This window comes from Jaculus jaculus, chromosome 19 (assembly GCF_020740685.1).
Source record: "Jaculus jaculus isolate mJacJac1 chromosome 19, mJacJac1.mat.Y.cur, whole genome shotgun sequence".
NCBI lineage: Eukaryota > Metazoa > Chordata > Mammalia > Rodentia > Dipodidae > Jaculus > Jaculus jaculus.
In genome coordinates this window covers 21821176-21835722 of record NC_059120.1, presented here as the reverse complement: position 1 = coordinate 21835722, position 14547 = coordinate 21821176, and the positions used below count along the sequence as shown (strand labels likewise).

Below are 14547 nucleotides of genomic sequence, written 5' to 3'. Positions count from 1 at the left end.
TGTGCCACCATGCCTGGCTTGGTTTATCTCATCTTGATTTAATTTTGGTAGGTCATATAAATCAAAGAAATTATCCATTTTTTTTCCAGCTTTTCAAACTTAGTGGAATATGTATATTTTAAAGTATGTCCTTATGATGTTTTGAATTTCTTTGGTATCTGTTGTAATGATGACTTTTTTTTTTTAAACACTATTGAAGCCATTTGTTCAGGTTTTTTATTTATTTATTTATTTATTTATTTATTTGAGAGTGACAGACACAGAGAGAAAGACAGAGGGAGAGAGAGAGAATGGGCGCGCCAGGGCTTCCAGCCTCTGCAAATGAACTCCAGACGCGTGCGCCCCCCTGTGCATCTGGCTAACGTGGGACCTGGGGAACTGAGCCTCGAACCGGGGTCCATAGGCTTCACAGGCGAACGCTTTACCGCTAAGCCATCTCTCCAGCCCAATGATGACTTTTTCATCTCTAATTTTGTTAATTTGTATCTCCTCTCCTTCTTGGTCAAATTTGCTGTGGGTTTATCAATCTTGTTTATTCTTTCAAAGAACCAATTCTTTGTTTCATTGTTTCTTTTTTTTTTTTTTTTGATTTCTATTTCATTAATTTCTGCCCTAGTCTTTATTATTTCTTAATGCCTGATTTTTGGTTTGCCTTGTTCTTCTTTTTCCATGGCCTTCCAAGGACTTGTGACCTTTTTCTCCCTCTCTCTCTCTCTCTGAGTTAGGGTTTTGGTTTAGTCCAGTCTCAGGGTGGCCTCGAACTCTTGGTTATCCTCCTACCTCTGCTTCCCAACTGCTGGGGTGAAAGGCGTGCACCACCACACCTGGCTCTAATTCTTAATATAGGCACTTGAAGCTGTGAATTTTCCTCTTAGGACTGTCCTTATTGGGCCTAAAGGTTTTGGTATGTTGTGTTCTCAATATCATTTGATTCTATGAATTTTTTATTTCCTTCTTGATTTCTTCATTGACCCATTCATTATTTAGTAGTATACTTTTTAGTTTCCATGATTTTGTGTGTGCACTATAGCTTTGCTTACTGTTGATTTGTTAACTTAATCCCATTGTGATCAGATAGATTTCAAGAAATTATTTCAATTTTCTGGTATTTGTTAAGGTTTGCTATGTGTCCTAAAAAGTGGTCTATTTTAGAGAGTGTTCTGTGTGTTGCTGAAAAGAATGTGTATCTTGCAGCATTTGGATGAAATGTTCTGTAGATATGTTAGGTCCATTTGTTGTATGAACTCATTCAATCCAGATGCTTCTGTTTACTTTTTGGGGTGACCTGTCAATTAATAAGAGTGAGATATTGAAGCCACCCACTATCACTGTATTTGGTGTTATCTGGGACGTTAAGTCCAATAGTGTTTGATGAAACTGGCAACACCCATTTAGGTGCATATATGTTTAGAGTTGTAATGTCCTGTTGGGAGTGTTCCTTTAGTCAGTATAAAGTGACCTTCTTTATTTTTCCTCATTAAGGTTTGTCTGAAGTCTATACTATCAGATATTAGAATAGCAACACTTGCTGGTTTTCTAGACCCATTTGCTTAAAATACTGTCTCCCATCCTCTCACCCTAAAATAGTGTCTGTCTTTTATGGAAAGGTGATTTTCTTAGAGGCAACAAATAGTAGGATCCTGCCTTTTAATCCAGTGTGCAAGCCTATGTCTTTTGGTTGGGGCATTGAGGCCATTGATATTGAGAGTTATTATTGAAAAGTATGCATTCATCCTTGCCATTTTTATTTTGTAGTTCTTCCTGTTCTTCCTTTGCTCTCTTGTATTAACTATTATTTGACTATGGTTTATTTTTTCCTGTTTCCTTATGTGTGTGTTTTCTTTTCTCTTCAGCATGAAGGATCCCTTCAAGTGTTTTCAGTAGAGCTTTTTTTTTTTTTTTTTTTTTTTTTAAAATTTGTTTTTTTGAGTTAGGGTCTTGCTCTATCCCAGGCTGACCTGGAATTCACTATGTAATCTCAGGTGGCCTCAGACTCATGGTGATCCTCCTACCTCTGCCTCCCAAGTGCTGGGACTAAAGGCATACACCACTGCTTTAGTTGTTGAATGTCCTTATTTCTCTGTCGATTTGGATGGATAGCTTTGCTGGATAAAGTAATTTTTGTTGATAGTTGTCATCTCAGAATACATCATTTCAAGCCCTTCTGGATTTTAGAATGTGCATTGAGTAATCTGCTGGGTTTGTCTTTACATTGACTTGGTTTTTCTAACTACTTTCAATATATTTTGTTTTGTGTGTTTACTAGTTTAATTATAATATGGTGGTGAGAGGTTCTTTCCTGATTTTGTCTGTCTGGTATTCCAAAGGCTTCTTGTATCTGTATTGGCATCCACTTCCCTATTTCATAATTTTCTTCTATGATTTTGTTGAAAATAGGGCTGGAGAGATGGCTTAGCGGTTAAGTGCTTGCCTGTGAAGCCTAAGGACCCCGGTTCGAGGCTCGGTTCCCCAGGTCCCACGTTAGCCAGATGCACAAGGGGGCGCACGCGTCTGGAGTTCGTTTGCAGAGGCTGGAAGCCCTGGCGCGCCCATTCTCTCTCTCTCCCTCTATCTGTCTTTCTATCTGTGTCTGTCGCTCTCAAATAAATAAATAAATAAATTTAAAAAAAAAAAAGAAAATGTCTACTATGCCTTTGGAGTAAGATTCTCCTTCTACTATACTCTGAATTCTTATGTTTGATCTCTTAATAGTGTCACGAATGTCTTCAAATTCCTATTCTTTTTGTTGTTGTTTTGTTTTCTGAGGTAGGGTCTCCCTCTAGCTCAGAGCTGACCTGGAATTCACTCTGTAGTCTCAGGTGGTCTCGAACTCATGGCCATCCTCCTACCTCTGGCCTTCCAAGTGCTGGGATTAAAGGCGTGCTCTACCATGCCTGGCTTGAAATTCCTACTCTTGCCTTCCTATTAGTTTCTTTCTCTTTGTTGGACTGTATTATATCTGCCTAGTCTTCCTGTATAGATATTCTGTCCTCTTCTAGATCCTTTCTATTGTTGAGACCTTCTACAAAGTTTTCTTTTGACTTACTCTGTTTTGCCTTTCTGATTGGTAATTTTTTATTTCTATTTGTTTGCTCATGAATTGTATTGATCTCCTTATTTCATTAAATTGGTTTCCTGTGTTCTCTTATGACTCCTTCAGTTTTTTTTTTTTTTTTTTTTTTTTTTTTTAGGTAGGGTTTCACTGCTACTTCAGGCTGGCCTGGAATTCACTATGTAGTCTCAGGATGGCCTCGAACTCATGGCAATCCTCCTACCTCTGTCTCCTGAGTGCTGGGATTAAAGGTGTGCACCACCATGCCTGGCTCTTCTCTTTGATATCTTTCAATATAATCATTTTTTTGCATTTTATATTTTTTTATTTTTAAAATTTATTTATTTGAGAGTGTCAGACAGAGAGCAGAGAGAGAGAATGGGTGCACCAGGGCCTCCAGCAAACGAACTCCACATGCATGTGCCACCTTGTGCATCTGGCTTATGTGGGTACTGGGGAATCGAGCCTCAAACCAGAGTCCCTGGCTTCACAAACAAGCACTCAACCGCTAAGCCATCTCTCCAGCCCTATTTTTTTTGACTTCTTTATCAGGCATTTCATCTAAATCAGTCTCACTGGAGGTCATTTCCGATAGCTTAATAATTTTTGGTGGAATTGTATTGTCTTGATTTTTTTTGTTTCTTGTAGAGATTTTATGCATCTTGAGAAAATTTGATGCTTGGATTTTCTAATTATCTGCAGTATTCTTAGATGTGTAAATCCAATTTTATATATCTTCAGGGTATGAGTTTAAGGTGCCAGGTGTGGCTCTTAAATTACTCCCAGAGTAACATCAGAAGTGACCCTAGGTGTTGCCTGCTGTGAAAGTGTTCTAGTAAGCTGGGTGGAGCACATTATTGGCAAATTCTAAAATTCAACTGAGCAATATATACATTCAATCAAAACCAGCACAGAGTATTTATGCAAGAGTGGGGATTAAAACAAATAGATAATCTAATAATGTCAAAGTACCTAAGGGTGTGTGTTGCCCCACATCCTCAATCCTGTCAACTTGGAGGCTAAGATTTCTGGTCTGAAATAGGTTTCATATCAGCCTGAGGCCGAGTGAGACCCTGTCCCCTATAATGACAAGAAAAAGACAAAGGCCCTATAAATCAGGAAATGTCAAAGGCATTAATAGTCATCACCAAAACACAGCTTGAGGATGGTAAAGCCAACCAAGAATACATCAGTCAAATTTAACATATAACCCGCCCTGACATGGAAGGTGAGATTAGCACTTCCAGTGCAGTCTATGTACCTGGCCTTGTGAAAGTAGGCTTTATTACCTTTTGGAATGGCTTTCACTCTTGCCTATGCTGAGTGCTCACCTTGGTCCCTTTCTGTTGTGCTGTGGACTCAGGTTTTGGACCTTTTTTTAATTAATTAATTAATTTATTTATTTGAGAGCGACAGACATAGACAGATAGAGGGAGAGAGAGAGGATGGGCATGCCAGGGCTTCCAGCCACTGCAAATGAACTCCAGACACGTGCGCCCCCTTGTGCATCTGGCTAACGTGGGACCTGGGGAACCGAACCGCGAACCGGGGTCCTTAGGCTTCATAGGCAAGCGCTTAACTGCTAAGCCATCTCTCCAGCCTTTTTTTTTTTTTTTTTGAGGTAGTTTCACTCTAGCTCAGAGCTGACCTAGAATTCACTATGTAGTCTCAGGGTGGCCTTGAACTCACGGCGATCCTCCTACCTCTGCCTCCAGAGTGCTGGGATTAAAGGTGTGTGCCACCATGCCCAGTTGGTTTTGGATCTTTTTGAGACAGGATCTTCTGATCCTCCTGTCCCACTTCCTGAGTGCTTGGATTACAGGCATGTGCCACTATGCCTCCTTTTCTTTTATGATATTTATCTTTAATTTAAAAACTTATTGTGGTGGTTTGATTCAGATGTCTCCCATAAACTTAGGTGTTCTGAATGCTAGGTTCCCAGCTGATGGAGATTTGGGAATTAACACCTCTTGGAGGCAGTGTATTGTTGGGGGCAGGCTTATGGGTGTTATAGCCAGTTTCCCTTTGCCAGTATTTGGCACACTCTCCTGTTCTGTTGTTCACCTTATGTGGGCAAGGGGGTGATGTCCACCCTCTGCTCATGCCATCATTTTCTCTGCCATCATGGAGCCTCCCCCCCAAGCCTATAAGCCAAAATAACCCCCCCAAAAAAACTGCTCTTAGTTGGGTGATTTCTACCAGCAATGCGAACCTGACTGCAACACTTATCTAACACCTCAATACAAGTATTTATGTATATGCACACATATAATAAAGGTATGCATTTATCCTTGTCATTATTCTTGTTTTGTAGTTCTTCCTGGTTTTCCTTTACTCTCTTGTATTAACTATTATTTGAGTATGTTCTGTTTTTTCCTGTTTCCTTATGGCTGTGCTTTCCTTTCTCTTCAGCATGAAGGATCCCTTCAAGTATTTTCTGTAGAGCTTTTGTTTTTTAATATTTTATTTGAGAGAGGAAGAGGCAGAGAGAATGGATGTGCCAGGGTATCCAGCCATTTGTGCATCTGGCTTTACATGGGTCCTGGGGAATTGAACCAGGATCCTTGGGCTTCACAGGCAAACACCTTATCTGCTAAGCCATTTTTCCAGCCTCCCCCACTCCTTTTTTAGGTAGGGTTTTGCTCTAGCCTAGGCTGACCTGGAGTTTACTATGTAGTCTCAGGGTGGCCTTGAACTCATGGTGGTCCTCCTATCTCTGCCTTCCAAGTGTTGGGATTAAAGGCATGCACCACCACACGGGACCATTTGTACTTCTTGATGGATTTTCTTTTCTTTTCTTTTTTTTTTTTTTTTTTGAGGGGGTTTCCAAGGTAAGGTCTCATTTTAGTCCAGGCTGACCTGGAATTCACTATGTAATCTCAGGCTGGCATTGAACTAATGGTGATCCTCGTACCTCTGCCTCCTGAGGACTGGTAGAAAAGGTGTTTGCTGAAATTTCTATTTTTTGCATAGATGTGTGTGTGGTACATGCAAGTATGCATAGATATCTATGTGTACACACATGCCTTGTGTGGTGATTTGAGTCAGATATCCCCATGAACTCATCTTCTGAATGGCTGGTCCCCAGCTGGTGGCAATTCAAGGCAAAGATTTGCTGGCAGAGGTATGTTATTAGGGATGGGTTAGGTGTTATAGTCAGCTCCCCTGTTCAAGAGTCCAGCTTCTTTTCATGCCATGCTTTATCCCTGCCATCACCCTAGCTCTCATTTCTTATTCTTGCTGTGTAGTGTTGTTTGTATGACTATATAGAACTAATTTATGCTAGGTATAGTGGTGCATACCTTTAATTCCAGCACTCAGGAGACTGAAGTAGGAGTATTGCCATAAATTCAAGGCCAGCCTGGACTACAGATTGAGTGCCAGGTCAGCTTAGGCTAGAATGAGACCCTGCTTAAAAAAACAAATAAACAGTGCTGGAGAAACGGTTTAGCAGTTAAGGTGATTGCCAGCAAAACCAAATGACTGAGGTTAAATTCCCCAGCACCCACGTAAAGCTAGATACATAGGTGAGACATGCGTCTGGAGTCTGTTTGCAGTGGCTAGAGGCCCTTGTGCACCCATGCTTTCTTTCCCTGTATCTGCTTCTTTCTCTATCTCTCAAATAAATAAAGAAAACATTTTAAAAACAACAAACAAACAGAACTATTTATTGACCAGTTTAAGGACATTTGGGTTGTTTCTAGCTTTGGGATGATTATAAATGAAATCGCTGTAGGCACTTAGAAACTTTTTCACCCTGAGAACATCTTTCATTTTATTCATGGGGTTTCCAAGTCATGCTGTAAATTTAGAGTTAATTTTAAAAGAAACTGTTCTAAAGATTATTTTCCACAGTACCTGTGCTATTTTATGTCTCTAGTTGTTCACATTGCTGCTGCTAGCAATGATGGTAATTTTTGTGTGTAATATTATATTCCACATTTTTCTTTATTTATTAGAGATAGATTAATTTGGCACACCAGGACCCCCAACCACTGCAAACAAACTCCAGATGCATGCACCACTTGTGCATCTGTGGGTCCCAGGGAATCAAAACCAGGCCATCAGATTTTGTGACCAAATGCTTTTAATTGCTTAGCCATCTCTACGGCCTTACACGATATTTTTTATGAGATTACATCTTAGTCAAGGAACTCCAATTAAAGCATATTGCCTTCCATAATGCTGGTGGGCTATTGTCTTGACAGCTGAATGCCTGAATAAAAAAGGACCAGTCCCTCTGAGCAAGAGGAAATTCTTGAGCACACTATTTTTGCCCTTCATTTGAACAGTCTTCTTCCCTGGGTCTCCAGCTTCCCAGAACATAGTATAGTTTTGGACCTGTCCGCCTCCATTATTATTCTTTATAATATTTTTCTCTATATATACACATTTTATAAATTGTTTGTCTAACAAAATCTGAATACACTGGTCTCTTTGGTTTTAGATGTTCTAACAGATGTGTAGTGGTAGTTCATTGTATCAGTATGCATTTCTCTCCTAAAGACTAGTGATACTTAGTACCTTCTCAAGTACTTGTTTGCCATGTGTATATATTTGGTAAGTATCCAATTAGTCTGGACATTTAAAAATGTATACCTTCTTATTCATATGTTTTAAGTTATCTGTATGTTCAGGGTTCAAGTCCTGTTCAGACTTGTGATTTATGAATATTTTCTGCCAGTCTGGTGCTTATTTTAATTCTTTAATAATTTATTTTAAAATCTTAAGTTCTTTGATGAAATCTAACTTACCAACTTTTCCTATTTTGGATAAGAGTTTTATTGTTGTTGTTTTTCTTCTTTTTTAAAATTTTTGTTTATTTGAGAGTGACAGAGAAAGAGGCAGTGAGAGAGAGAATGGGCACGCCAGGGCCTCCAGCCACTGCAAATGAACTCCAGATGTGCGCACCCCCTTGTGCATCTGGCTAGCGTGGGTCCTGGGGAATTGAGCCTCGAACCAGGGTCCTTAGGCTTCACAGGCTAAGTGTTTAGACGCCAAGTCATCTCTCCAGCCCTGTTTTTGTTTTTCAAGGTAGGGTCTCACTCTAGTCCAGGCTGACCTGGAATTCACTATGTAGTCTCAGGGTGGCCTTGAACTCACAGCAATCCTCCCACCTCTGCCTCCCCAGTGCTGGGATTAAAGGCATGTGCCACCACACCCAGTTAGGTAAGAGTTTTTATATTGTGTCAAATCTTTGCTAACTTTAAGTCACAAAGATTTTTCTTTATTTTCTTCTAGTACTTTAATGTTTTACAAGTATAAGCTCTATTTCTATTTTTATTATTTAAAAATGTTCAGGTGTCTATTGGCTATTTGTAATATATCCTGGGCTTTTAGTTTCTTTTTAAAATTAGCTAATAGTCTTCGTCATGGCATATTCATAAATAATGTTTTTATTGATCTTCTACCCAGCTTCCTGCCCTACCTTGTACCCATCTACCCCTAGAAGTCCCCTTTCCATTTTCATGTCACATGTGTTCTATTACCCTTCTACCCTTCCTTAAAAACTTGTAAAGCCAGCATGGTGGCACACGCCTTTAACCCCAGCACTTGGGAGGCTGAGGTAGAAGGATTACTGCGAGTTTGAGGTAGCCAGGGTCAGCCTAGGCTACTGGGATAGCCTGTATAAAAAAACAAAAACAGGGCTGGAGAGATGGCATAGCGGTTAAGTGCTTGCCTGTGAAGCCTATGGACCCCGGTTCGAGGCTCGGTTCCCCAGGTCCCACGTTAGCCAGATGCACAAGGGGGCGCTCGCGTCTGGAGTTCGTTTGCAGTGGCTGGAAGCCCTGGTGTGCCCATTCTCTCTCACTCTCTATCTGCCTCTTTCTCTCTCTGTCACTTTCAAATAAATAAATAAATAAATAAAAATCTTAAAAAAAACAAAAACAAAAACTCGTTCCCTCCTCTTGTGGATGCCCTATACTCACATATATACATATATATAAAGATTAAAACCCAAGTTCTGCCTGTGAGAGAAAACAAATGGCATTTTTCTTTCTGAGTCTGAGTTACCATATTTAATATAAAATTTTTTAGATCTATTTATTTTACTATATATCTCACAATTTCATTTTTACTTACAGGGGAATAAAATTCCAGTGCCTACCACATTTTGTTTTATCTATTCACCTGTTGTTGGACATCTAATTTGATTCAAGTTTCTTGCTATTGTGAATAGAACAGTAATAAACATGGATGTGAAAATACTTCTGTGGTAGAAAAGAGTGTCCCTTGGATATATATGTATATATGTCCAGGAGAGGTATAACTGGATCATATAGTAATCCTATTTTTTCTAGTTTATTTGCAGGAAGACAAGGAATAGGTGCACCGAGGCCTCTTGCCACTATGAACAAACTCCAGATGCAGAAACCACTTTGTGCATCTGGGCATCGCATGGGCACTGGGGAACTGATGTTTTTCTTGGTTTTTTGAGGTAGGGTCTTGCTCTAGCCCACGATAACCTGGAATTCACTATGTAGCCTCAGCCTGGCCTCGATCTGTAGTACCTCTGCTTCCCAAGTGCTGGGATTAAAGGTGTGTGGCACCACGCCCAGTGGCACTAGGGATTTGAACCCAGGCTGACAGGCTTTGCAAGTGTCCATAACATATTATCAGTAAAATACAAACAATTATCAGAATGGTATATGCAAAGTAGAGCTGTTTAACATTTGAAAGGCTTTTTTTGTAGATATGTTGTTACTTTAATTATTTTACAATCAGAGAACATATTGCAAAAATGATCTTGGTCTTTTGAAATGATTTATATTGTGGCCCATCACATGGTTTCTCAGTATCCCATGTACACTTGAAAAGAAGGTGCACTGCCTGGTTGCAGGTGAAGTACTGTCCCTCCCCCCCATCCCCCTACCCAGAGAGGTAAGAGAATTGGCATGCTAGGGCCTCAGCTACTACAATCAAACTCCAAACATTCGTGCCACTCGTGGGCATGTGCAACCTTGCACTTGCCTCACCTTTGTGCATCTGGCTTATGTGGGATCTGGAGAGTTGAACATGGATCCTTAGGCTTCACAGGCAAGCACCTTAAACACTAAGCCAGTCCTAAAGTACTCTTTAAATGTCAGTTAAGTCAAGTTGCTTATCTGTGTTGTTCAAATCTGCAATATCTTTACTGCACTTTTGGTCTCTTATCAAATTACTGAAAAACAGGTTAAGCTTTCTGACTATGATTTTTTTTTTTCTTTTAGTTGTGTTAGTTTTCATGTGTTCTGAGTCTGGTATTTGGTGTTCACACATTTAGGAGTATGTCTTCCTACTGAATGGCCCCATTTACCATCACAAAGCATCCTTCTTTATCTGTTAATAGCACTTTTCTTTATGTCTATAATAGTCTGAATTAATACAGCCCTGGAGCTTTCTCAAGCTTACTGATTGCCTCATCTATTGGTATTTGTGTACTTAAGCATGTCAACATGTTTCTGATTAGAAACCAGTCTTCTATTAGACCACTGATCTACATGAGTCTTTTTTTAAAATCTGATTTAGGACAGACAGTATTAATGGTTGCCAGGTTTCACTACTAGTTGACTAGGGTTTTCTTTGTATTTCTTCTATTTATGATTTCATTGAACTTAGATCTGTAAATTATAGTTTTTTCTCACATGATTTGAGATATTTTCAACTATAATTCTGAATGGTTTTGTCCTGTTCCATTTCTATTTTATTTCTTCTCACCTCAGAACTCTCTCACACATCTTTTTAAAAAATTTTTTATTTTTATTTATTTGAGAAAGAGAGAAAAGGGCACAGAAAGAGAGAAAGAATGGGCCTCCAGCCACGGCAAACAAACTTCAAATGCATGTGCCACTTTGTGTACCTGGCTTATGTGGGTACTGGAGAATAGAGCCTCAAACCAGGGTCCTTAGGCTTCACAGCTAAGTGCTTAACTGCTAAGCCATCTCTCCAACCCTGTCCCACACATCTTGCATTTTCCTTTCATATTTACTCACATTCTTTTTGTTTTTCAGTCAGTCAACTAACCTTTCTGTCATTACCAATCTTTTGTTAAGCCCATACTGGGAATTTTAAAATTTCAGAAACTGTACTTTTTGGTTTTAGAATTTCTGAATTACTACTATGTTTTTCTTTTTTCTTTTTCTTTTTTTTTTAATGACAGAAACTGGTGTGCTATGGCCTTAGCCACTACAAATGACTGTGTGCCACCTGAGCACATGCATCACTTTGTGCATGTGGGTTCTGAGGAGTCAAGCCTGGGTCCTTAGACTTTACAGACAAGAACCTTAACTGCTAAGCCATCTCTCTAGCCCTGAATTATTATTATTTAGATGGTATATCAACAAATCAAATGGCTTTGATTTTTAGCTCTCAGTGTTAACTATGTGTGAATGGAGGCACTAACCCCAAGCCCATCCCATATTCTTAACAACAATTCAACTTGTTTAGAAGATGTTAAAAGATTTCTTCTTACAAAACAAAAATAATATATCTACCTCTGAGGGTTGTTAGCAGGATTAAATGAGTTACTAAAGTGTTTGGCTGGAGAAATGACTTAGTGGAAAGGCGCTTGCTCTGAGAAGCCTAAGGGCCTATGTTAGATTCCCCAGATCCAACATAAGCCAGATGCAAAAAATGACACATGCACAAGGTTGCATATGCACACAAGGTGGTACATACATGTGGAGTTCAATTACAGTGGCTGGAGGCCCTGGCATACCAATTCTCTCTCTCTCTCACATAAATATATATGTGGACTACTATAGACACTTTATATATTTATCATTGAGAAGTAGGAAAGCCATCATCTATTATTAGGGTGATTATGAATATGCCATGGAATAACTTATAAATTAATATTACTAGCTTAAAAATTTAAATATTAAAATGGAAACTAATATGGTAATTAAGTAAAATTACACAATATACTTATTAGGGTGTTTTGTTTTTTATTTTTTCAAGGTAAGGCCTCACTTTAGCCCAGGCTGCCCTGGAATTCACTCTGTAGTCTCTTTGTGGCCTCAAGTTCACAGTGATCCTCCTACCTCACCTCGTAAGGCGTGTGCCACCACTCCCACACTTTTTTTTTTTTTTTTTTTGGTTTTTCAAGGCAGGGTCTCACTCTAGCCCAGGCTGACCTGGAATTCACTATGTAGTCTCAGGGTGGCCTCGAACTCACAGTGATCCTCCTATTTCTGCCTCCCAAGTGCTGGGATTAAAGGCGTGCGCCACCACGCCCGGTTCCACTCCCACACTTTTGATTAGTTTTCTTTTCTTTTTTATTAATGAGAGGAAGTGAGAGTGACAGCAAGAGTGAGGAAAGAATTTTGCACACCAGGGCCTCTAGCCATTGTAATCGAACTCCAGAAATGTGTGCCACCTTGCATGCATGTATGACCTTGTGTGCTTGCTTTACCTTGTGTGTCTGGCTTAGATGGGACCTGGAGAGTCGAACATGGGTCCTCCTAAGCCATCTCTTCAGCCCTTATTAGGTTTTTTAAGAATAGCCTTTACATTAAAAAAAAAAAAAAAGAAAACAGAAGTTTTAACAAGCACATAATAAATTGAGTTAGTTTTTACTAAACGTAATCATATCTAAGTGTTCTCTTTAAAAATATAAAATATAAACTTTATTAAAAAACAGTAACATAACAGCTTCTATCATGTATGTAATATATATTATAAATAGCACAGTACCAACAATTTAATTTTTCATCACATCGATATCTTCTTTAATTACAAGTTTTCTCCCTAGAATAAAGCAAAATAATAGATTATTACTATTATATTAATGCCAACTGAATCAGATCACATGACTATAAAAGGCAAGTAATTCTGGTTTGGCAGGTATTCAGATGTGCAAGATTAAATTTGATTTTGAGCTCAAAACAGGGGACATGGGGCTGGAGAGATGGCTCAGCAGTTAAGGGACTTGCCTGCAAAGCTTAATGACTTGGGTTTGATCGCTCAGTACCAGATGCACAAAATGGCACACACACCTGGAGTTTGTTTGCAGTGGCTAAAGGCCCTGGTGTGCCCAGTCTTTCCCTCTTCTCTTTGCATACAAATAAATAAATAAAATATAAAAAATGGGGGATGTAAAAATGTTATCAGTGTTAAATTATGGTTTGACTACAATACACAGTAAAGGAGGACAAAGAGCTATATGAAAAGCTAAAAGAAAATGAAGCAGGGCCTGGAGAGATGGTTTCGTGGTGAAAGATGCTTGCTTGCAAGGCCTGCCAGCCTGGGTTCAGTTGCTCAGTATACAAGTAGAGCCAAATACACAGTGGCACATGTGTCTGGAATATGTTTACAGTAGCAAGAGACCCTGGCAAGCCCATACTCTCTCCCCTGTGTCATTTTTCTCTGAAATACATAGCTTTGTTTCTAAAAAGACAGAAGAAATATTTCCATGTAAGAACACAACATAGTGAAGAAAGAAAATAGAGGGAAAACTTAGGAAATTAAAAAAAAAATCTAATTTGTTCATACCTTGGACTTGAGCTGCGAATTGGAAAATACCATTATTTCTATGTATTTTCTTGTACTCTTGCTTGTGATTGATGTTTTTAGCATATGCACATCTATGTGCCCATGTGTTACAGATGTGCATGGCTATGTCCAGCTATTTTATGTGGGTTCTGTGGATCAAACTTGAGCAGTCTCTCAGGCCTCCTCAGGTCCTCATTCTTGCACAGAAGTGCCCTTAACCACTGAGCTATCTCTCCAGCCCAGGAATGCAGTTCCAAGTTTTAGAATGACTCTAATGTATCTATAAATTACATTCTAGTAGTTGTGTAGTAACTTTTAGTTCCTACATCCATATTCCCTAATTGACTAAGTAGTTGTAAGGCCAAAAACAAATATAAACACAATCAATGCAGACAGAATATCACAGTGGGTAAGAGCAGGGACTCAAAGTTTTCACGTACATAATAGAGAAAATAATGGCATTACTACAATAGAACTAGTAGATGCTATTATTTATCACTTCTAAGATATTAGTATTTGCCACAGGGTTGTTATAAGGATTGAGTTAATCTTTGTAAGGCATTTAAAATTGTGTCTAAAATATGGTAAATGCTATGCTTTGTTATGATCACTATCTGTTACTATTTTTTAAATCAAAATTTAACCTAAATATATTATATTCTATATTACCAAAAATAGAGTATTACACATTGTAGGGTCACTGAAATAGAGCAACGTTTCCTTTTTTTTGTTTTGTTTTTGTTTTTTGGGGTAGGGTCTCACTGTAGCCCAGGCTGACCTGGAATTCATTGTTGTCTCAGGGTGGCCTTGAGCTCACCGTGATCCTCCTACCTCTGCCTTCCAAGTGCTGGGATTAAAAGTGTGTGCCACCACACCCAGCTAGAGCAGAAGTTCTTGAAGAGAACAGAGATGCATGTTCAGGTTGTCACTATAACTGGGAGGAAAGCATATCCTGCTGCTGGCATACAATAAGGACAAATGATGCCAGATGTCATGTATTTACAGAGCCATTCCATGTGGCA

The 14547-nt window shown here is 39.1% G+C and overlaps 1 protein-coding gene across 3 annotated transcripts in view; it reads right to left on the bottom strand.

Moving 5' to 3' along the window:
- Window positions 1-12637: 12637 nt before the first annotated feature.
- Window positions 12638-14547, bottom strand: part of Ccdc18 (coiled-coil domain containing 18) — a 110645-nt gene continuing 108735 nt past the window's right edge. For all 3 annotated transcript variants that reach the window (XM_045138793.1, XM_045138794.1, XM_045138795.1), the window contains one exon: window positions 12638-12781. In XM_045138793.1, the coding sequence (XP_044994728.1) occupies window positions 12767-12781 (15 nt within the window). In that variant the 3' untranslated portion in view covers window positions 12638-12766. The remainder of the gene's footprint in view (window positions 12782-14547) is intronic.